Source organism: Coregonus lavaretus (genome assembly GCF_964263955.1).
Source record: "Coregonus lavaretus genome assembly, chromosome: 4".
Taxonomy (NCBI): Eukaryota; Metazoa; Chordata; class Actinopteri; order Salmoniformes; family Salmonidae; genus Coregonus; species Coregonus lavaretus.
Window position 1 is genome coordinate 65449158 of NC_139991.1, and position 24633 is coordinate 65473790.

A 24633-nucleotide genomic window follows, 5' to 3' on the forward strand; every position below is an offset into this window, starting at 1 on the left:
CAGCAGTAGTACCACCGAGCCACTAAGATTTCACAGAAATGACGTCACTAGGAAAGACCACTTTACATTAAAACAAGCAACCTACATTAACAGAATCAGAGATGCCGGCGGTCGTTGGAGTTGCTTATTCAGCAAGAGAGTAAGAAACACATTAATTAGAGAATTTATAGTGTTGGCATTAAAGCAAGCAACCTTCAATACATGGAGCTACTGTAGAGAGCCCAGATATACGGTGTGAGTTTAAAAGGTTATCTCTCGTCAACTGTAAGAAAAAACCATTGTACCTTTAAATTAAGATATGAAAAATTATGAAAAATGAGACAAAAACAGGGGTAAATGGTGACTTCCCACGATGCATTGCGGTGTGGGCGTGACTCCGGTTCACAATCACGTGCAACCTCCCGAGTGTACATGGAGGATGCCTCGCGTGTGCATGTGCAGGAAGTTAAAGATCTCGTGGGGCATGGCGTGGAACCCGGGGCGGGGCTTGACGTTGTCGTAGTAATGGTGAGTGATGAAGATGCCTGAGGGGTTCATGGGAAACGCCCAGAAGCCGTAGAGGTGGACCTCCTCGCAGAGTTCCATGGCGGCGGTGACCAGCATCAGGCCGCTGCTGAGGCGTTTGGCGCGGACACCCTGGACACCCCAGAAGCGCTGGACGTTGAGCAGGTACTGGGGATGGAAGAAGAACACGCCCCTCTGGGAGTCAAAGTCGTCTAGCATATACTTGACCCGGAAGGAGACATCAGTGTTACGCGTGTTGTAGAAGGCGGGTAGGACCACCGACGAGTTCTCATAGTTCTGAAGAACCTCGTAAAATGGCCGCCGCCACTTCTCTAGCTTCTGGAACCTGGTGGAGGAGGAGAGGAGAGGTAAGGGATTAGAGTGTTTAAAAGGAGGGACGGAAGGGGTGTGTGTGTTTGAGAGGAGCAGATGTGAGTGCTGCGGCTCTGTGCCCGAACATTATATTTTACTAAGTGCACACCCATTGTAACTGCCGCCGCTAATACATTTCAAGTCTAGATGTTCTGTCTGTGTGTGTGTGTGTGTGTCTGTGTGTCTGTGTGTGTGTGTGTGTGTGTGTGTTGCACAATGACAATGCAATGTTAATGGCAATACACTTTTTTGTTGACATAGCCTACAGTACCTCTCTGTTATAATACTTGGATTAATCGTCACCAGATCCGTTTTGGAGCCTACATCAGCTGAATACTTCTCGTTGATGGGTGGTATGTTGCATCTTTGAAGGAAGGATAATTATTCACATTATTCAATGCAGATTCTGAGAAGACCTGAGCAGACTGAAAGTAGTTCAATCCTATATCTTGCCATGTGATATCTGCAGACAAAAATAAATCAGCCCAAGTGATGCTGGGAAATAATTTTAGCACTACGGGATGAAGATGCTGTGTACCTAAACACGAAATCTGCTGAGTCAATTTCCTTCCCACATTTGCTGTTCTTGATGATTCCTCCGTTTCCAACAACAGCACATTTCTTGAACTGGGACTTGGAGTACGGCATGTCCTTTGAATGAAATGGAACCAGTGTCAGACAGAAATATAGGGTAGTTTATAACCCGGGGGGGGGGGGTTGAGTTCCGTCACTTTAGGGTGGGAGGTATTGCGTAGGATGCATGGATGACAGGTAGTCTTATAGGATGCATGGATGACAGGTAGTCTTATAGGATGCATGGATGACAGGTAGTCTTATAGGATGCATGGATGACATGTAGTCTTATAGGATGCATGGATGACAGGTAGTCTTACAGGATGCATGGATGACAGGTAGTCTTATAGGATGCATGGATGACAGGTAGTCTTATAGGATGCATGGATGACATGTAGTCTTATAGGATGCATGGATGACATGTAGTCTTATAGGATGCATGGATGACAGGTAGTTTTATAGGATGCATGGATGACAGGTAGTCTTATAGGATGCATGGATGACATGTAGTCTTATAGGATGCATGGATGACAGGTAGTCTTATAGGATGCATGGATGACAGGTAGTCTTACAGGATGCATGGATGACAGGTAGTCTTATAGGATGCATGGATGACAGGTAGTCTTACAGGATGCATGGATGACAGGTAGTCTTACAGGATGCATGGATGACAGGTAGTCTTACAGGATGCATGGATGACAGGTAGTCTTATAGGATGCATGGATGACAGGTAGTCTTATAGGATGCATGGATGACAGGTAGTCTTATAGGATGCATGGATGACAGGTAGTCTTACAGGATGCATGGATGACAGGTAGTCTTATAGGATGCATGGATGACAGGTAGTCTTATAGGATGCATGGATGACAGGTAGTCTTACAGGATGCATGGATGACAGGTAGTCTTACAGGATGCATGGATGACAGGTAGTCTTACAGGATGCATGGATGACAGGTAGTCTTACAGGATGCATGGATGACAGGTAGTCTTATAGGATGCATGGATGACAGGTAGTCTTATAGGATGCATGGATGACAGGTAGTCTTATAGGATGCATGGATGACAGGTAGTCTTACAGGATGCATGGATGACAGGTAGTCTTATAGGATGCATGGATGACAGGTAGTCTTACAGGATGCATGGATGACAGGTAGTCTTACAGGATGCATGGATGACAGGTAGTCTTACAGGATGCATGGATGACAGGTAGTCTTATAGGATGCATGGATGACATGTAGTCTTATAGGATGCATGGATGACAGGTAGTCTTATAGGATGCATGGATGACAGGTAGTCTTATAGGATGCATGGATGACATGTAGTCTTATAGGATGCATGGATGACAGGTAGTCTTATAGGATGCATGGATGACAGGTAGTCTTACAGGATGCATGGATGACAGGTAGTCTTATAGGATGCATGGATGACAGGTAGTCTTACAGGATGCATGGATGACAGGTAGTCTTACAGGATGCATGGATGACAGGTAGTCTTACAGGATGCATGGATGACAGGTAGTCTTATAGGATGCATGGATGACAGGTAGTCTTATAGGATGCATGGATGACAGGTAGTCTTATAGGATGCATGGATGACAGGTAGTCTTACAGGATGCATGGATGACAGGTAGTCTTATAGGATGCATGGATGACAGGTAGTCTTATAGGATGCATGGATGACAGGTAGTCTTATAGGATGCATGGATGACAGGTAGTCTTACAGGATGCATGGATGACAGGTAGTCTTACAGGATGCATGGATGACAGGTAGTCTTACAGGATGCATGGATGACAGGTAGTCTTATAGGATGCATGGATGACAGGTAGTCTTATAGGATGCATGGATGACAGGTAGTCTTATAGGATGCATGGATGACAGGTAGTCTTACAGGATGCATGGATGACAGGTAGTCTTATAGGATGCATGGATGACAGGTAGTCTTATAGGATGCATGGATGACAGGTAGTCTTACAGGATGCATGGATGACAGGTAGTCTTATAGGATGCATGGATGACAGGTAGTCTTATAGGATGCATGGATGACAGGTAGTCTTACAGGATGCATGGATGACAGGTAGTTTTATAGGATGCATGGATGACATGTAGTCTTATAGGATGCATGGATGACAGGTAGTCTTATAGGATGCATGGATGACAGGTAGTCTTATAGGATGCATGGATGACAGGTAGTCTTATAGGATGCATGGATGACAGGTAGTCTTACAGGATGCATGGATGACAGGTAGTCTTATAGGATGCATGGATGACAGGTAGTCTTACAGGATGCATGGATGACAGGTAGTCTTACAGGATGCATGGATGACAGGTAGTCTTACAGGATGCATGGATGACAGGTAGTCTTACAGGATGCATGGATGACAGGTAGTCTTATAGGATGCATGGATGACAGGTAGTCTTATAGGATGCATGGATGACAGGTAGTCTTATAGGATGCATGGATGACAGGTAGTCTTACAGGATGCATGGATGACAGGTAGTCTTACAGGATGCATGGATGACAGGTAGTCTTACAGGATGCATGGATGACAGGTAGTCTTATAGGATGCATGGATGACAGGTAGTCTTATAGGATGCATGGATGACAGGTAGTTTTATAGGATGCATGGATGACAGGTAGTCTTACAGGATGCATGGATGACAGGTAGTCTTATAGGATGCATGGATGACAGGTAGTCTTACAGGATGCATGGATGACAGGTAGTTTTATAGGATGCATGGATGACAGGTAGTCTTATAGGATGCATGGATGACTTGTAGTCTTATAGGATGCATGGATGACAGGTAGTTTTATAGGATGCATGGATGACAGGTAGTCTTATAGGATGCATGGATGACAGGTAGTTTTATAGGATGCATGGATGACATGTAGTTTTATAGGACGCATAGATGACATGTAGTCTTATAGGATGCATGGATGACAGGTAGTCTTACAGGATGCATGGATGACAGGTAGTCTTATAGGATGCATGGATGACATGTAGTCTTATAGGATGCATGGATGACAGGTAGTCTTACAGGATGCATGGATGACAGGTAGTCTTACAGGATGCTATACTGTATATTGTTATAGTTGGAACACTCACGTCGGGGAACATCTTGAAGACCTCAGTACTGATGGGCAGGATGCCACTGGTGTCCACCTCATACCTCAGCTTGGTGCCTGCTGGGGTGTTCCTCTTGGTGGTGAACAGGAAGGAGGGTGCATTACAGCACCGCGACAGAGACATCCTATTGGAGAGGACAAAAGAAGGCAGGAGTTACTGTCAGATCCAAACAAACTGTAGTATAACAAGGGTGCTGGAAAAACTAGCAACACTGCAGTCCTGGTCCTTGAGGAACAGAACTGTGCACCCCTGCAATAGAAAGTCTCTCTATAAGTTGGGTTAGAGTCACACAATAAAGATAACCTGATATATAGAGAGACATCTAAGCAATGTGATTGGTACTATAGGTCGTTATCAATAAAACTTCACAATAAGGTGCAGAGCGTTCGATTTGCCTGCTAGAGGGCAAGCTGACCCCCAGCTCCACTAAAATCATTGACAAATGTGTGTGCCGTTTTCAAATTAAATAAATGTTAATTATTTGGTTGTAATATTTATATTTTAATATACTTGAATTACCATGCAAAACAATTGCGCACATTTAGCTCTATCATCAGAGTTATACAGCAAGTAACTGCATGCTTTTCAGTGAACATGAATTGATCATGTAATTTCAGATATGTGAGGGACGGTAGCCTCACGATATCTCTCAATATTGGCTACCATTAATTGGATATTTGAGTGATATAAAATAAAAGTAAACTACAGTTGAAGTCGGAAGTTTACATACACCTTAGCCAAATACATTTAAACTCAGTTTTTCACAATTCTTGACATTTAATCCTAGTAAATATTCCCTGTCTTAAATCAGTTAGAATCACCACTTTATTTTAAGAATGTGAAATGTCAGAATAATAGTAGAGAGAATTATTCATTTCAGCTTTTATTTCTTTCATCACATTCCCAGTGGGTCAGAAGTTTACATACACTCAATTCGTATTTGGTAGCATTGCCTTTAAATTGTTTAACATGGGTCTAACGTTTCGGGTAGCCTTCCACAAGCTTCCCACAATAAATTGGGTGAATTTTGGCCCATTCCTCCTGACAGCTGGTGTAACTGAGTCAGGTTTGTAGGCCTCCTTGCTCGCACACGTTTTTTCAGTTCTGCCCACAACTTTTCTATAGGATTGAGGTCAGGGCTTTGTGATGACCACTCCATTACCTTGACTTTGTTGTCCTTAAGCCATTTTGCCACAACTTTGGAAGTATGCTTGGGGTTGTTGTCTATTTGGAAGACCCATTTGCGACCAAGCTTTAACTTCCTGACTGATGTCTTGAGATGTTGCTTCAATATATCCACATAATTTTCCTTCCTCATGATGCCATCTATTTTGTGAAGTGCACCAGTCCCTCCTGCAGCAAAGCACCCCCACAGCATGATGCTGCCACCCCCGTGCTTCACGGTTGGGATGGTGTTCTTCGGCTTGCAAGTCCCCCCTTTTTCCTCCAAACATAATGATGGTCATTATGGCCAAACAGTTCTATTTATGTTTCATCAGACCAGAGGACATTTCTCCAAAAAGTATGATATTGGTCCCCATGTGCAGTTACAAACCGTATTCTGGCTTTTTTATGGCGGTTTTGGAGCAGTGGTTTCATCCTTGCTGAGCGGCCTTTCAGGTTATGTCGATATAGGACTCGTTTTACTGTGGATATAGATACTTTTTTACCTGTTTCTTCCAGCATCTTCACAAGGTCCTTTGCTGTTGTTCTGGGATTGATTTGCACTTTTCACACCAAAGTACGTTCATCTCTAGTAGACAGAACGCGTCTCTTTCCTGAGCGGTATGACGGCTGCGTGGTCCCATGGTGTTTATACTTGCGTACTATTGTTTGTACAGATGAACGTGGTACCTTCAGGCGTTTGGAAATTGCTCCCAAGGATGAACCAGACTTGTGGAGGTCTACAATTTTATTTCTGAGGTCTTGGCTGATTTCTTTTGATTTTCCCATGATGTCAAGCAAAGAGGCACTGAGTTTGAAGGTAGGCCTTGAAATACAGCCACAGGTACACCTCCAATTGACTCAAATGATGTCAATTAGCCTATCAGAAGCTTCTAAAGCCATGACATAATTTTCTGGAATTTTCCAAGCTGTTTAAAGGCACAGTCAACTTAGTGTATGTAAACTTCTGACCCACTGGAATTGTGATACAGTGAATTATAAGTGAAATAATCTGTCTGTAATCAATTGTTGGAACAATTACTTGTGTCATGCACAAAGTAGATGTCCTAACCGACTTGCCAAGACTATAGTTTGTTAACAAGAAATTTGCGGAGTGGTTGAAAAACTAGTTTTAATGACTCCAACCTAAGTGTTTGTAAAATTCCGACTCCAACTGTATACCTGACAAATATGAGTGGTTTAGGTTTTTCCCATCCTTTGTGGGCTCTGAAACTTTGTACAGTTGGCTAAACATAGTGGTAATTAGACCTAATCAATGTTCCCCCCCTAAGAAATTATGCCTGTGCAGAGAAGCACGAGATTCAACTTTACTAATCTTTCTAGAGTTTTCCCCTTTAATTAACACTATCAACGTTTCACTTTACTGTGGGAATTGTGATCAAATCAACGTAATATTAGCCACTTTCAATGCAACATACTGAAACAAAATGAACTATACAAGACTTAGGATGCAAAACTAACTATGCAAAATATTTTGTTGTAGGCAGAACGCATCGGAGTAGGATTCTATTGCATTGACACGCATGACTCAGCCCGTACTCTACACAGACCGGCGTAGCATAACCAATCAGAGCTGCAGTATCCCTATATGCAAATAGACCATTGCCATATATGGATCTGTGCCATTCACTTTGAACTGGACTGTGTTTACAGCATGAGCTGTCTTGAGTAGATGCGCTTGTTTTGAGATCAGAGCGAGAGCTGCATGTAGCCATGTGTGCACATTTGTTCATATCCTTTGCTAGTTAGTGAGTTATTAGCCCAGTTATAGTTAATTTGTAGTCAGCAATGGGGGAGTGATTGCTTCCTACAAGAGCACAAAACATTACATTTCTAGACATCTTTGAAAAGCAAGTCAGGTAAAGGCCTTTTTTTTCTTCTTAAAGGGGCAATGTTGTATAAGCTAAGTAGCCAATAGTCAGAGGGTAGCATAATTTGTCTGATTTTCTGTAATAATGGTATGGGAATAATAATGCATTCTATTTTGTTAAGTGGTTTCTTGCATCAAACAACACAACAACATTTTCAATCACCTCCTTGTCTGAAGGACAAGTGGATAAACAGGTTAATGTCAAGCCCTGCAAGTTTTATTCAAAAGTCTCATGGAATGTAGGCCTACATTGAACACCATACATTGGCTTCTACTGTAGGCTGAATGATAGAACAGCTATTTACATGTTAAACTGTTATGGGATGCATTTTCTCCATTGTTTTTGATGGTAGGCCACTCTGGTAGGCATACATTATGATCAAATAGCCACAGTAGCCTACTTGATCACAGTCTGAAACTGTAACTTAAAGCGCTAAGTGTTCACAGTAAATACGCGCTGGAAGTTGCACAGAATTTTCACAACGTTCAGGTTTGCGCTCAGCAGACCTAAAATTTGCTCAGTGCCGATAAAAATGAGAGGGAACATTGGACATAATGTATTTTTTTCTCCAACCAACGTAGGTTTACTGATCATGAAAAGCATGCAGTTACTTGCTGTGTAACTCTGATGATAGAGCTAAACGTGGAATAATGGGAACTGTGTAGTTCTGACTATGCTCTTCTAGAGGTGATGATATAAAAAAACAAATAATACACTTTTTTTAACAATCCCTTGAAAACGGCACGTAGTTGTCAATGGTTTTAGCGGCGCTGGGGGTCTCCCTGCCCCAGGAACTTTAAATAAATTCCCTGGTTTTTCAGAAATCCTGATTGGAGGATTCCGGATTTCCTGTATATTACCTCCTGATTCCGGGAGACTCCAACCTTTTTATTGAAAGCTAGTTCCTAGAATTTTGCAACCCTAGTCACACTAGATAGAAATGGATGGGGTTGATACTGAGTAGGAGTAATAGATTCTGGTGGCGTTCCAAGTCTTCTGTTTTGCAGTCACGTAATGCAGATGATCAGATATCACAATGCCTAAATAAGTGTTTTGTGAACCCCAATAATATGATATAGCAATCTTCTGAGATGCGTAGCGTGACTGCAAGAAAGACGACATGAAAAACCATCTCTGTGATGCCATGAGGGTCAATTGTGCTTACTTGAAGTTGTTGGTCTCCACCATGTTCTGCTGCCACTTGCACACCTGCAGGTTCCTCCATCTCTCAAACAGCTCCGACGTCTTCACCCTGTCAGACGGCCAGGGAAACCCCACATAAAAACGAGACAAACAAGAGAAGAGTCAAGTTATCCATGTATGTTTAAGAATAAGCTAAGAATAAGCCCTATAGGAAATGGTCCTATACCAGACACTGACTGTACAAAACATTAAGAACACCTTCCTAATATTGAGTTGCACCCCCTTTTGCTCTCAGAACAGCCTCAATTCATTGGGGAATGGACTCTACAAGGTGTCGATAGCATTCCACAGGGATACTGGCCCATGTTGACTCCAATGCTTCCCACAGTTCTGTCAAGTTGGCTGGATGTCTTTTCGGTGGTGGACCATTCTTGATACACACAGGAAACTGTTGAGCGTGAAAAACCCAGCAGCATGGCAGTTCTTGACACAAACCGGTGCAACTGGAACCTACTACTACCATGCCCATTCACCCTCTGAATGGCACACATACACAATCCATGTCTCAATTGTCTCAAGGCTTAAACATCCATCTTTAACCTGTCTCCTCCCCTTCATCTACACTGATTGAAGTGGATTTAACAAGTGACATCAATAAGGGATCATAGCTTTCACCTGGAATCACCTAGTCAGTCTATGTCATGGAAAGAGCAGGTGTTCTTAATGTTTTGTGCACTCAGTGTATGTTCAGTATATGGTCACAATGAGGGGGTGGAAACTGCACAGGTAGATAAAAGAGGGGGATGTGGCTACATGGAGCTACAGAAACCACAGAGATGACACTGCAGCATGCTACGTGGCTCTGCTCTGTAATATGAATATTAAACACGCACTGAGGTGTAACATGAGAATGACACTGGAGTCTGTGGCTCTGGGTTTAGCATTGCGCCCAGGCACTCCCTCTGACTGACGCCTTGCGTCCGCCGTCTTGAGGAGAAGATGGTGATGGCCAGAGATAGGTTTCTGAATAGCTCCCCTTGAACTGACATTCCCCCTCGATGATTGTGGCATTTGATTTGCTCAGGGAGGTAAAGCACCAGCAGGGCTTGATGTAGTGTAATGAAAGCCAGTCACTGCACTGTGACTGCTAGCAGAGCCATGGGCTGTTGTCTGTCTGTCTGTCTGTCTCACTGTCTACTTCATGGTCTGGCACACTGCCCCTCAGCAAGCTCCTCTTACAGGTGTGATAACTAGCTGGAACAGCCTTAAGAACATGTAGACCTGTGTAGAACAGCCTTAAGAACATGTAGGCCTGTGTGGAACAGCCTTAAGAACATGTAGACCTGTGTGGAACAGCCTTAAGAACATGTAGGCCTGTGTGGAACAGCCTTAAGAACATGTAGGCCTGTGTGGAACAGCCTTAAGAACATGTAGACCTGTGTGGAACAGCCTTAAGAACATGTAGGCCTGTGTGGAACAGCCTTAAGAACACGTAGACCTGTGTGGAACAGCCTCAAGAACATGTAGGCCTGTGTGGAACAGCCTCAAGAACATGTAGGCCTGTGTGGAACAGCCTCAAGAACATGTAGGCCTGTGTGGTACAGCCTCAGGAACATGTAGGCCTGTGTGGAACAGCCTTCAGAACATGTAGACCTGTGTGGAACAGCCTTAAGAACATGTAGGCCTGTGTGGAACAGCCTTAAGAGCATGTAGGCCTGTGTGGAACAGCCTCAAGAACATGTAGGCCTGTGTGGAACAGCCTCAAGAACATGTAGGCCTGTGTGGAACAGCCTCAAGAACATGTAGACCTGTGTGGAACAGCCTTAAGAACATGTAGACCTGTGTAGAACAGCCTTAAGAACATGTAGGCCTGTGTGGAACAGCCTTAAGAACATGTAGACCTGTGTGGAACAGCCTTAAGAACATGTAGGCCTGTGTGGAACAGCCTTAAGAACATGTAGACCTGTGTGGAACAGCCTCAAGAACATGTAGGCCTGTGTGGAACAGCCTCAAGAACATGTAGGCCTGTGTGGAACAGCCTCAAGAACATGTAGGCCTGTGTGGTACAGCCTCAGGAACATGTAGGCCTGTGTGGAACAGCCTTAAGAACATGTAGACCTGTGTGGAACAGCCTTAAGAACATGTAGGCCTGTGTGGAACAGCCTTAAGAGCATGTAGGCCTGTGTGGAACAGCCTCAAGAACATGTAGGCCTGTGTGGAACAGCCTCAAGAACATGTAGGCCTGTGTGGAACAGCCTCAAGAACATGTAGGCCTGTGTGGTACAGCCTCAGGAACATGTAGGCCTGTGTGGAACAGCCTTAAGAACATGTAGACCTGTGTGGAACAGCCTTAAGAACATGTAGGCCTGTGTGGAACAGCCTTAAGAGCATGTAGGCCTGTGTGGAGCAGCCTCAAGAACATGTAGGCCTGTGTGGAACAGCCTCAAGAACATGTAGGCCTGTGTGGAACAGCCTCAAGAACATGTAGACATGTGTGGAACAGCCTCAAGAACATGTAGGCCTGTGTGGAACAGCCTCAAGAACATGTAGGCCTGTGTGGAACAGCCTCAAGAACATGTAGGCCTGTGTGGAACAGCCTTAAGAACATGTAGGCCTGTGTGGAACAGCCTTAAGAACATGTAGACATGTGTGGAACAGCCTTAAGAACATGTAGGCCTGTGCCAGAGTCTGTTCTAGTGGTAGCGCTGCTGCTGGTTGTACATCTCCTTGGCGACAGGGATTCAAGGCCAGTCTGGACCACTTTCCCATCTATCTTACTTGTCTGTATCTACCACTCTATCTCACCACTGCTGAATCAATAAATCATTATTTACACAAAAAAATCAAAGGACAAGGGATGGTCCTGAATGTTGGAACTGAGTGCACAGGCTTTGTTTTATCCAAGATCTAGATTAGAAACTAATTTCAAAGAGAGGACACAAACCAGCAAGACACACAGGCCCTCAAGGACCATAGCTGCGCATCACTGCATTCGTAACACAGGCGATACACTCACATGGTCAGGACTTTGACATCCATAATCTCCTGTCTGAGCTCTTTGCATGCAGTGGAGTTGTAGTCATAGGATCCATCGTATGAATCCAGATACCTGGAGGGATAGTCACAGTCAACATAACGATTACACAATAATCAACAATAATAAGGAACAGGCTGGGACACAAAACACATAGCACAGTGGGGTGAGACACTTTTAACTTTATTCCATTACAATTGGCTATACTTTAAAATACATGATTAATATTCATCTTTAATGTAAAGACATTGTTGTGAGATGAGTGGCAGGTGTGATATCATTCCTATGGGTAGGGGACCCACAATATGTATCCAGGACACTTTTTTGTCACCAACTACCAAAGTTTAACATAAAGTGATACAATTTCTCTGTTTTTTTTTCAGATTTTAAACATTCATTATTGTATTTTGACTTGACATGGGAACTTTGACTTGACATGGGGAACAACAATTAACACTGACATTCTCTTAAGAAAAAAAGAGTCATTGTAAACAACAAAAGGAGTGTGAAATACATAGTGAGAAAGGGGAAGGGGGGAGGTAGAAAATCCTAGTAAATTGTGAGAAAATATGACCAAATCCTGATGGCAGGAGCACCTAGAATGCACAACCTTTATCATGGATAAGGTGTGTCTGTGTCGTATGGCATGTACAGTATGTTGGTTAGAGTGAACTGCACAACTGTACAGTATGATAAATGACTATTGTATGATGCCAATGGAGAATATGGGGAGGCTGTCTCCCTGTATAGGGCAGACACAGAAAACTTACCCAGATGGCAAAACTGGTTGCAATGACGTCATTATGACGTCTCTTATGCCGTTATAGTCAAGTTGTTCACCGTTTTTTTCCATGTCTTTTGAACAACCAAGAAGGCCTCATTATCTGGTTGTATTAAATCTGATTATCTGACCAGATAACAACCAAAATATGACATCTTTCCCATGATGGCTTGGTCTTGTCACGAAAAGGACGTGTTTACCCGGTTGTGACAAAAACCAATTTGTTGAATAAGACGTCTCCTCCACCAGTTTACAACCAGAAAATTACATCTTTAAGACTTCATGTGCCAAATTTTGCTCGCTGGGTAGCCTGAGTTCATCAGTTCATCAGTCCCTGTGTGGACTAACCATAACATAGTCTCCTTTTTCTACAGATCTCTTTGCATGTAGAAATAAAACTGAGGAAGATCACATGAAAATCTGCTGGTCCTACATTTATACTTATTACCTAGCTGGTATGAAATGCACACCCACATTCATACACACATACATGCACATGCATAAACATAATTATCATGTACATACTGTACACAGTCATCATTCTCACTCAGATTCAAATCATTTGATAAGATTTTATACCTCATTGAACTATTAAAATATTTATCATAGATATCATATTATGAAAACCTTATTGGACAGATACAACGTTTTACATGCTCGAGAGGCTTGAAAACCTCTTAACAAGAGGTTTCATACAAGGAAATAAATAAACAAAGAAAGAAAGAAAGAAACATTATACAGAAAAATGGTATAAACAAAACAAAAAAATAAAAACATCTGTTTAATATGGTGGTAGTGATTGTGTGACATTTGAGACAAACACAATGACATCTGAAGAGAAGGAAACTAAAGGAAAGTGAAAACATGGTCGACATTTTAGCATGACAGAAAGGATTTCTGACTAACATTTTGCACCTTCTCCTCCCTTTTGAGAGCATCATCAGCCACAGAATCAAACCCAAATCTGTGCATCCCTCTCAGGCCAGGTGGAGAGCCACACGGGGGAGTCAAATCTCCCTCTGGGTGTATTTAAATAGGCTTGTAATGGAAAATGCTATTGATCAAGGGCTGCCCTCTCTGGCGCCTGAGCTGGTGGAGTCTTGCCTGCCGACTGCTCAACCTCAGGGGCACCAGGAAAGGAGGAACGCTTAGGGCTCCCAATACCTGATACTTATTGAGAAGCTGCTTTCTATTCAGAGCATCTTTAAAAGTAGATACCAAATAGGTGATGTTGAGTATCCCACTACGGTCACTCCCGACCAATGGGATTCTGTCTACTGGAGGGACAGAGAGAGTGGCTGCCCAGCGGGCAAAACTGGTTGCAATGACGTTTTGTAATCGTATTTTTTAGCAACCAGCAAAATATGTCTTTATCTGGTTGTAATTTGGCTATACGACCAGATAACAAACAAAAAATGCATTTCCAATCACCAATCAGTCTTTACCTGGTTGTAATCTGGTTATATGAAGTCCTCTCTACTATACCAGAAAACAGTTTACAACCAAAAAACACAATTATGACGTCACGTATCAAACTTTGTCCGCTAGGTGAGGGGTAGCTCAGTTGAATCCAAGATGGCAGCCATCACAATGTGCAACACCAGTGGATGAATTTGTAGAGCAAATGCTATCTCAGTGAGATAGAATGAGGTGGAGAATGTTTGTTAAAAATATGACTGACATGGTAAGCATGATTGATGTGGCTGTTGAAATAAAATGAAGTGAGGTAAAACACAAAAGGACAACATGGGTGACATGACAGAAAAATGCATTTGAACAAGTTGCTGGGACAAAATCAAAATGAGGAAGGAACAATGAAGCTGGTTGTCTGCATCCAGCCGATGATGCAGTGTATTTTGGATTGGCTTGTTATCGAGTAGATACTGACGTTACCTAGAGCAGCATGTCTCCATTAAAAATAACACTTATGTAAAACATCCTAATCATATTTCCTATTTAGACTGAGATCGGTAGCATCTTAGCTTCATTTGGTTTAGCTCTAATGATGAAACCCTAATAAGTATTGTAGCCTTGAAGAGAAGACTCTGATTGTCATTTTAGATCATCCATGCCACACTGGCTTTCTGCCATCCATGAGGGAAGGCCAGATGGAAAAGGCCCTATTAATAACCAGCGTGTTATCATGCCTAGTGACGTTAGGTCCTCAAAGCAATGAAGCCAGACACCTGCTGGGAAAAGTGTCATATTTTTGTCTTCTCTTAAGAGGAAAACAAAAGGAAAGGTAATCCAGGTAGGTAGCAGAGAGAGACGATGCAGATGTGAGAAGAGGAGATAGGGGAACAGAGAGACGTGTCCACTATGTATATGACATACACACAGAGCTGTGCAGAACGCATGAACACACAGGTTGAGGAGGAAAGGCGTTTGAGAGATGGGTGCTGAATGGGACACAGAGGTACAAGGAGGAGCTGTGGTCCAACCAGCTTCTCAGGGGGGATGGGCGTCAGGGTTCAAGGGTCACGGGGGGTGGGGGGTGGGGGGGGGGGGGGGGGGTTGGGTGGAAGGGATCAGACAACATGCAAGAGCAAATCTGCAGTGCAACCACCACTGAAAATATATGAGAGTTTAATCCTTTCAGACCAATGAAAAAGAAAGAGGCATTCTTGGGTTTTTGTAAAAGTACTTAAAATGCCTTCAGACTGGCCTACCTTTGCGAGCGTTTTTTTTTCTTCTTAATATCGGCTAGGCAGGGTGTGACTATTACGGAGCTCTGTGAATCGGGCTGAAAATTCTGACGGAAACATCTGTCAACATGCAGACAGGTAAGTTAGAGTTAAATGTCAGTGTGAATGGGTCCTGTTTCATCATCACCCCTGCAAACATCTCAACCAGGATTCCTCAGAAATGCAAAACAAGCAGAAGCAAAAGAGTTAAGTATGTGTTTGTTGCTGACTTCGTCTCTCTACTGGTTAGTTAGTACAGCAGTTTGGTTGGTTATACTGGTTATGCATTGCGAGTGGAGGCTTCTAAGGCCCTTCTAAGGCCCTGGCCACACATGCAGGGGGCTGGGACATCAGCAGGAAATGTTATGTTCTCTCTCTCTATCTCTCTTTCTTTCTTTTTCTCACAGGGGTGTTGTACAGTCAGTCAATCACGTTGGAAATGTACCTTTTCTTCCCATTTCTGGCAGGCTTCAGAGATCCATCATCCGAGAAATTAACAGGGCCGGTCCAATTTCCTGTCTCGTCTCCTTTGAGTCGGCTAAACTGTTGCGCACTAGTAAGAAAATTAGTCAGTTTATTTGGGGTTTATTGTGCGTTAAGTACCTGAGAACTAACAGTCAGCCAAACATACATACACACACACACACACACACACACAGACAGACACACACACACACACACACACACACACACACACAAACACTTCTATACACAATGCCCATGTGTGCAAGCACGCATACACACACACACACACACACTGAGAGACACACCACACCATACAGAGGGATCAGCATTTGGCTTTAGTATACCAAATCAAACCAAAAATGGTTCGAATGGTTAGAATGGTTAGAATGAACCTAGATAATGGCACCATGGTTGAAGTGTATCCCAAGTGATGACAAATCTAAAGTGTAAAAGGGACGGTGGCAGTCAGTAATACATTTGTAATAAATGAACAAAACACCCACCACATATTGATTACACAATATAAAAATGAGTTAAGGATAAAAAGAAGAGGGGTAAATAAATAAATGTACAAATGTGCCTTATAAGTGTATGTCAAATCTTACCAAAGATTAATGATAGGCTACATAGCGATTTCTTTTGTTACACAACCAAAGAGTAGTAAAAAATCTGAAAGGGACAAATAAATCCAAACTCAGATTCAGCTGAATAACAATGTGCATATGGGTCTGGCCATCTGGTGTGGTTCTTGGCGCCGATTCCTCACATCTGAGAATGGCATGCAATGCAGACGCACTAGTGTCTCAGCTATCTCTGCTGCAGAGCAGGGGGACAGAAAACACACTTGGGTTTAAAACAGTGTGTATCATTTGTTATGTTTCTTTATGACATTAAATAAAAATGCTTGACTTGGTCCATTCATTGTGGTCAAACAGGTCAAACTTAGGTTAGTTGACAAAACTCAGTTGTTGTCTCACACAGGTCAAAACCCCTAATCATTCACCATTTCAGGTCTAAAACCCCTAATCATTCACCATTTCAGGTCTAAAACCCCTAATCATTCACCATTTCAGGTCTAAAACCCCTAATCATTCACCATTTCAGGTCTAAAACCCCTAATCATTCACCATTTCAGGTCTAAAACCCCTAATCATTCACCATTTCAGATCTAAAACCCCTAATCATTCACCATTTCAGGTCTAAAACCCCTAATCATTCACCATTTCAGGGGGTTTTGCCCAATCTGCAGCACTAGTGTCCAGCATATCTTAGTTCTGTAGGTTAGCCTGTAGGGTAATTTAGCACATTATGCTCATGCACAATCTGAAAAACCACAACGCATTCTATAAATCAGAACCAAATTATTATGGTTAAGGGGTTACATAGTGAACAGACAAACTGAGAGGATACTTAGCGGTTTACAGACAACAGCGGCATATAGGCCACCGTTGAAAGGTGCATAGCTCCTGTACCCTCCCAGGCCACGACGCTGACCCCTACTGGACCGGGCAGATTCCATCTCCTCCCGGAGTAACATTGGTGGATTGAACAGATTTTGTCAAAATTGCATGAGGCAAATCCAAATATCCCACCCAAATGTCCCAACCCGTAAGATATACAAATGATTTCATTCAAAGACTAATTTTGTGTAAAAGGGACATGTTTGATTGAATTCATCATATGTGTAGTGTAATGGTATGACCCAACTCACTAAGAAAAAAACGACATATGAATCTAAATAAATCCATTTGAGCATTCATGCCATTGTGCATATAATCCTCTGTTTCTGGTCCATTAAGGCCTTGTGGACAGCACAGTGTAGCAATAATCGTACACATAAAGCCTCTCTGTAAGCACATTATGTGATAAAATGAACACTGCTTTGGGCCTAATGTCAATACTGCAGGCCCATTTGGCTTCTCAGAGAGCCAATTAACAGCCTCAATGACACTGCTCCCATGGCTGTTGCAGTCAGGTTGGAGTACACTAAAACAGGACATGGATTTTGGCTTCTGGATCTTCTATGTGATGCTCCTAAACTAAAGAAACCATGCAGCGGGTGCAGCCACTGCACACCTGCAGACCATCAATCATCTACAGAGCAGTAGAGGCTGGTGGGAGGAGCTATAGGAGGACGGGCTCATTGTAATGGCTGGAATGGAATATATGGAACGGTATCAAATTCCATTAATTCCATTCTGTTCCATTAATTCCATTCCAGCCATTACAATGAGCCCATCCTCCTATAGCTCCTCCCATCAGCCTCCACTGCTACAGAGGGATGTACTGTCTCTAAAAAGGCCAAACAGTTTCTTTCCCAACAAAAGAACTGCTGACTTGGTTTCTAAAAAATACTGAACCATTTTATCCTACTTAAAATCACAGATGTCACACGGCACAGTGTTGATATTGGTGAAGTCATTCTGCAGACTATTTATAGACATTACAGAGCTATTGTTCCCATCCTGTTGAGTTGATCAACATATAAATTTTGCGTCCTGTCCGTTGTGTTTAGCGTCTTATTATCAGCCTGTCAATTGTAATATTATTATATTTTGCGTACCCAAATCATTGAGGATAAAACAAAGTCTGCAAAATGAATAAGATCAAAATGGCAGCCCACGACTTAATTATGTCTACAGCTGCAAAAATATAAAATAGTCTTGGAGTAATGGAGGACTTTCCTGCTGGTTATTCTCACATAGTTCTCTCTGCAACTGCCATTTTTGCATTGAAGCTTAAGTGTCTCTAGTATTATATTTTCCAGCCCCACAGAATTTGTTCAATTGCAGAGATGGTTTACTGAGATCCTTTGGGGCATGAAAGAATCTCATGAGATTGAGACCCATGTACTCTGGGTGGGCTACGTGTCAGGAGGGGTTGGACCCGTTGCAACGACTTTAGCTTGTTGTCATGGTTTCAGCATGGGGGCGAGGGGGGGGGGAGAGAATATCTCACAGTGACATCATTTTCAAGACACACAGTCTCACTCTGTCCATCTCTCTCGCAAATTCTCTCCATCTTTCTCACACGTTCCTTCGCTCACACTCTCTTTCTCTTGCTCTCCCACTCTCTCTTTCTCTCTCTCCCTCAAAAACACTCTCACTCACTCTCTCACTCTCTCTCTCTTTCTCCTGAGGTGTGCAGATAATGTGTAGCAAAATGGCTGCCGTTGTTGCCCACTGGCTGGGTCCGTTGTGACTGTAGCCCATTCCCCTCTGTCCCAGTCAGCGTGCTAGGAGTGGGGGGCAGGAAGGTAGATAGATAGGTAGATAGATAGAGATATTGCTGGGGCTGGATTCATGCCATCTCAGCCATAGTGTCAGCATGCCATGAATCCATAGGATGTCATCAGAGTAGTCCGCGCAGGGGACACACACAGGTTAGGGGGCTTTGGGCAGGGGTGGGGGTGGGGGAGCACAGTTAGAATGCAGTTCATGTATGTTTGTTGTAAGGCAAAGTCATAATGCACTGTCTGAGAGGGGGGGCGGATTTAGTGTGACAATCGTTCTTCTTTTCTTTAAAAAAAAAAATTGGGGGGGGGGGGGGGGGGGGGGGGTCAATTATCTAAAGATGAAAATATCTCAGCTTCTCAGTATCTGCTCGTCTCACAATGAAAAACATCCCAGAAGATGATAATGCAGAAGTCAATGCCTTCCAGTGATTAATAATAACATATTTCACTATGGGTGCTATTAGCAAAAATACATTGCATAAGAAAAGGTTGAGTCCCTATTAGAAAACATATTGCTGTTGCAGAGGTGTTACAAAACATTGTAGGAATGCATTGCTGCAACAGTGCATGGCTATGTGTGCATTGAAGCCTACAGGGTAGTAGCTAAATTACTATTGAATATGACAATAACCCCTGTGACAAAACATGTAGAAATTATGAACATTTAGTGAAAAATACTGATCAATAAACTGCATCAATAGATTGTAGTTTTTTAGTTTACTGTGATATCAGCAGATAGGCTATCAGCAGATATCCAAGCCTTATGTAAGAAGATGCATGACCAGTAAGGCTGAAACTGAAAATCAAATAAAGATTAAAAAAGGAAAGAAAGGGAGTACACGACCATACAGCTGGAGCACTGTGTATGGCATGAATGTGATGCTTCATTTTCAGAAAAATATCAAACATAAATCTCATGAGAATAGTTTCAATATGCCACTGGAAAAATGGAAGGCTGATTGCTATTGTTCTTTTCAGCCATTTAGCTTATTTCCCCCTCCATGCAGCAAATACTATAACCACTAGGATACACCCACATTTACACTGAATTACAATAATGACAGTATTACATGCCTACAATTATAACAATAACAGAGCCATTTGCTTCACAAAATTGAAAAAAATATCAGGCTGTCCCTTACATTTCAACATTATGCAATTGTTAACAATTGAGTCTTGCAACCTCATCTTCAGATGAATGGCAAATTATTTGATTTGGGCCTATAGGCTACTTGTGGAATATATTTCAGAGCGCTTACCTTTTAATGTAGTTTTTGCCATAAAGAATCTGTTGTAAAAGTGTAACCAGTCCAAATGCGCAAATGAATATAAAACAAAGCGACCTATTGCCGAGTAAATCTCTACCCGACGTAGGGTCGGAGTATCCCATTCTTCTGTGCAGCATCCGCTGGTGCCAAAAACTCCAGAATTAGCCTTCTCTCGCCGCAGCATTCAGAATCAATCACACAGGTTTATCGTGAAAGCATTCGTGAGGACATTGTCCAAATGTCTTTATGGTATTTTTACAACTAGCCTATCCTTCGCTGCGGTCACAGCATAGATGTCATTGGTATTGGTCGAGAAGCATTGCCTCCTTATAAATAGCCTCTAGAAATCATGGAAAGGCTACGATTCCGGACGGACAGTGATTTGGTTAGAAATTGTAGAATAAAAATATTCTACCTTCTTGTATTTTGCAAGGCTGATGGTACACAAAACATGAAATGTTTCGTCAAAAATGCCTGACATCTCTTTGAGATCATGCGTTACCCTCTCGACTGGGAGGTGCGCTCGATCGAGGGGCTGGACAGACAATGGCAGGCAATGCAGATATTCCAGTCTCATTTACCAGTGTTCCTTCCATACGCGGAGAGGATGGGCTAGCTCAGTTAAAAAACAAAACAAGACTGTAATTCGTAAATACGTAACACAACATGATCGAAAATAATGTAGTAGCCTAGCCTATATACGAAAGCGCTCTCTTCAAAATCAGGACAAACCAAATGGCATGAAGTGACGCACAGTTTGGTGATGCTGATAATTGCAGCTTATTTCTATTACAGCAGACTGGTCCAGAGATGCTGATGCTGATACTCTCTCTCTCTCTCTCTCTCTCTCTCTCTCTCTCTCTCTCTCTCTCTCTCTCTTTCTTTCTTTCTATATCTCTCCCTGTTGGTCAGCCAAAACCAAGGTCAAAGTGTCTTCTTCCAAGTACAAGGGAGAGGCCCCCCAGGCTGATTTAATTGTCTGCCAATAGTGCACAGTAAATACCTGTCTTCAACCATATGTCTAAAAGGCCCTATTGGCCTTACAAAGGGAAAATCTGTCTTTTGCCAAGGAATGACATTCTAATTTCCATAAGTCTATATTTTATCAAACAAAACAAAATCCATTTCAAAAGCTTATAGAATGACCCAAGGATGAGTGGAGTATAGCCTCTTTAATGACAAAAAAAGCATCCTGTAAAAAAAAAAACATCCACACATGCATTTTTTGCTTAGACTAGGTTATGTGTTTGGTTGTAGGTTGAAGTGTTGGTGTTTGGGGCCCAAATCATTTTCACTCAACACTTCTCTCCCATGTTTTATTACTGTGTGTGAAGGCCCACTCCATACAAATGTTATACCACTAGGCCTACATGTATTTCCTCTTTCCCAATAAGATGCTTAAAGTGAATTGGCATATTCCTATATATCAATGATGAATATTCTCAGTAGGCTATTCAAGGTCTATATGGGAGCATAGGCCTACTTACAAAGGCTATAGGGAGGGAAATAAATTGAGCTAGGGTTGACCGGGGCTAAATGTAACATAGTTACAGTGAGTAATGGTAGCTAAGACACATATGTTGTTTGTATAAAATGTTATTCATCAAACTCTAACGATATTGTTTACAAACATCATGCATGTCTCAGCTACCATTACTGACTGTAACTACGTTTCTGGGACATACCAGTTGTTTACAATTCAAACCAAAAGTGGTAGAGGTGAGATGTTACAATTGACCCAGTAGGTGGGGTTCAATGTAAGAGGCTGCAGGGTTAAATGTAACAGTCTTCAATCCTAAAAAGTATGGGTAATAAAACCATTTTTTTTTTTTGAAACACATTTTTGGATGAAAAAAACCCAGGCTGTAGTGACACCACAACACTGCGATCCAGTGCCTTAGACCACTGCACCACTCGGGAGGCCCCAAACAAGTATTTTCATTTGATATTTTGATATTTTGACCAAAAATGGAGTAGTCCAAATATTTATTTATTTATATTATCATTCAAAAGTATTAACTTTACTTTTTAATTTTTCTAAGTTATTATCTTGGTTGTACTGGGATCCTTTATGGGAAGAAATTACATTTTATATCACTATGTGAATGTGTCTAAAAACAATATAAAATACCATAGAATTGTAGGTGCACTGCATTACAACTAACCCCGATACAACTAACCCCAATTACTAATCTGAGTCTAATCTGAGTCTTGTGAGAAAATACAACAATAAATACTGTCATTAACTATACCAATCAAAATACCTTTTCTTACTGATAAAAATTATTTTGGTGATAATGCCCGAGAAGCCGGTGTTTGGATTATATATTGGCACGGGTGTTGTTAGGCCCGAGACGAAGTCCCGGGCTGGCAAACCGTGCCAATACATCCTCTAAACACCGGCTTCGAGGGAATTATCACTTTTATACAACGGGTTACCAACATATAATGATTGACATATTTTCATTAAAAAACATAATTTTTATGAATTTATTCATACTATTTCATCCTTCCACAAGATATAGTCCTGACACAAATCTAGGGTTGCTACCCAAGCCGGCTGGTCGTTCGTTCTATCGGTTCGGTTGCTAGAGACGTTCAGTCTTTTTGTTCTGTATCTATGGACGCAACCATAGCTGCAACATGTGATGTGTGTTTTGTCCTATATTTTATGTATTTATTTTTAATCCCAGCCCCTGTCACCACAGGAGGCCTTTTGCCTTTTGGTAGGCCATCATTGTAAATAAGAATTTGTTCTTAACTGACTTAAGGTGAAATAAAAATAAAAATAAATCCCAGTTCTTCATTCTAAATGTTCCATTGCCATACTGGCTGGCAACGTTCTTATCCCTTGCTTACTAGCTAGCCAACTACGGCTAACTTACAGTCACGTCAAAAAGTGCAGCCAGAATAACAGCAAAGTAGCTTCTTTTGCATTTGTTTAAGCTGTTTTCTAGTGACATTTATTTGGATACATCCATAACAATGAGCTAATGAGGGATGATTTCGCCTGGCATAGAAAATGTGCTCATCAGGACACTGTTGTTCAACACAGCTAACACAATCATTTCAAACTGATGCTGGAAATACTGCAAATTAGCTGCACTTAGTTTCGTTATACCTTTTTTCAATTTACATTTCTTTGTATATATCCATAAAAATGATGCCAGCTGATTCATGTTTTTGACTGGCTGAGAAACACTGTCTGCCTGTCTGTCTCGTCCCGACTCCCAACACGTTCATTACTATGGGACCGCTGGAGATCGAATTTGAATATTGAAACAATGTTGGAAATGTCGGAGAGACAGACAGCAAGGTTTATACAGATTACAAGCATGGCGCTTGTAACGCCAGGGTAGTGGGTTCGATCCCCGGAACCACCCATACGTAAAAATGTATGCACACATGACTGTAAGTCGCTTTGGATAAAAGCGTCTGCTAAATGGCATATTATTATTTATTATTATCTCAGCTGTTGAAAACTAAATGTTAGTCTAAAAGAAATGTGAGATAATGTCTAGTTGCTTTTTATAGTGGAGATCAAGTTTATAAATTGCTTGGCTGGGCTGATGAGACAGTGGATTGCGCAGTCAGATGGAACAGAGTAAATAGTCATAGATTTAGCCAGTGGTCATTTGTGGAATAGACACAGGCTGGAATGCGGTTTTAACCAATCAGCATTCAGGATTAGACTCACCCGTTGTAAAAATATGATTAGATACATGGAGAATGTTCCACAGATCAATAATCAAAGAGAGGCAGCAAGAGTATTAACTTTAGGCCTCCCCCCAAAAATGTTTTCAATAAAACTAAAAATAATTGATGGATTTAAATAAAAATGTGTGTATGCATGTAGAGACCCTCACCAATCATTAGCACATTGAATAACAAAACTCTAAATTTGAGTAATTGATCTGCAATATTTATCCCCTCCCCTTTATTCTCGGGAGCATAACGTCACAATATACAAGTTAGAAATATACATAATTCTGTTTTTGCCATTGAAAAACTTGAATGCACAACATAAACTCAACTGGTAGTCACTCCACGTGTCATGACTTCCTCCGAAGCTGCCTCCTCTCCTGGTTCGGGAAGGCTTCGGTGTTCGTCGTCACCGGCCTTCTAGCCACTGCCGCTCCTCATCTCATCATTCCATTTGTTTTGTCTTGTTTATTACACACACCTGGTTCATATCCCCTCATCAGTACTTGTATAAGTGTTCCCTCTGCCCCCTTGTCTTTGTGTGTGATTGTTTATTGTGAGGATAGTGAAGCTCGGTTGAGCTCCTTGTATTTGTATTGCCGGGTTATTTTCCCTGTGTACCTTGTTGGTTCCAGTGCGCCTGTTTTGTGCACTGGACTGTTTTGACACATTACTGCGTAACTCTGTATTC

The 24633-nt window shown here is 42.0% G+C and overlaps 1 protein-coding gene across 3 annotated transcripts; it reads right to left on the reverse strand.

The window, feature by feature from the left end:
- Positions 1–387: 387 nt before the first annotated feature.
- LOC311127723 (alpha-2,8-sialyltransferase 8E-like) lies at positions 388–20377 on the reverse strand (the record flags this gene model as incomplete). 3 transcript variants are annotated; one of them, XM_084159589.1, is made up of 8 exons in its annotated part: positions 388–850; positions 1148–1240; positions 1415–1527; positions 4554–4698; positions 8796–8882; positions 11790–11882; positions 15718–15825; positions 20232–20377. In XM_084159589.1, 8 exons carry the CDS (start codon positions 20375–20377, stop codon positions 388–390), a joined length of 1248 nt encoding a protein of 415 aa, XP_084015715.1. The 3 variants fall into 3 exon arrangements, with proteins under 3 accessions (XP_084015715.1, XP_084015716.1, XP_084015717.1); XM_084159590.1 differs by lacking the exon at positions 15718–15825; XM_084159591.1 differs by lacking the exons at positions 11790–11882; positions 15718–15825.
- Between the last annotated feature and the right edge of the window lie 4256 nt (positions 20378–24633).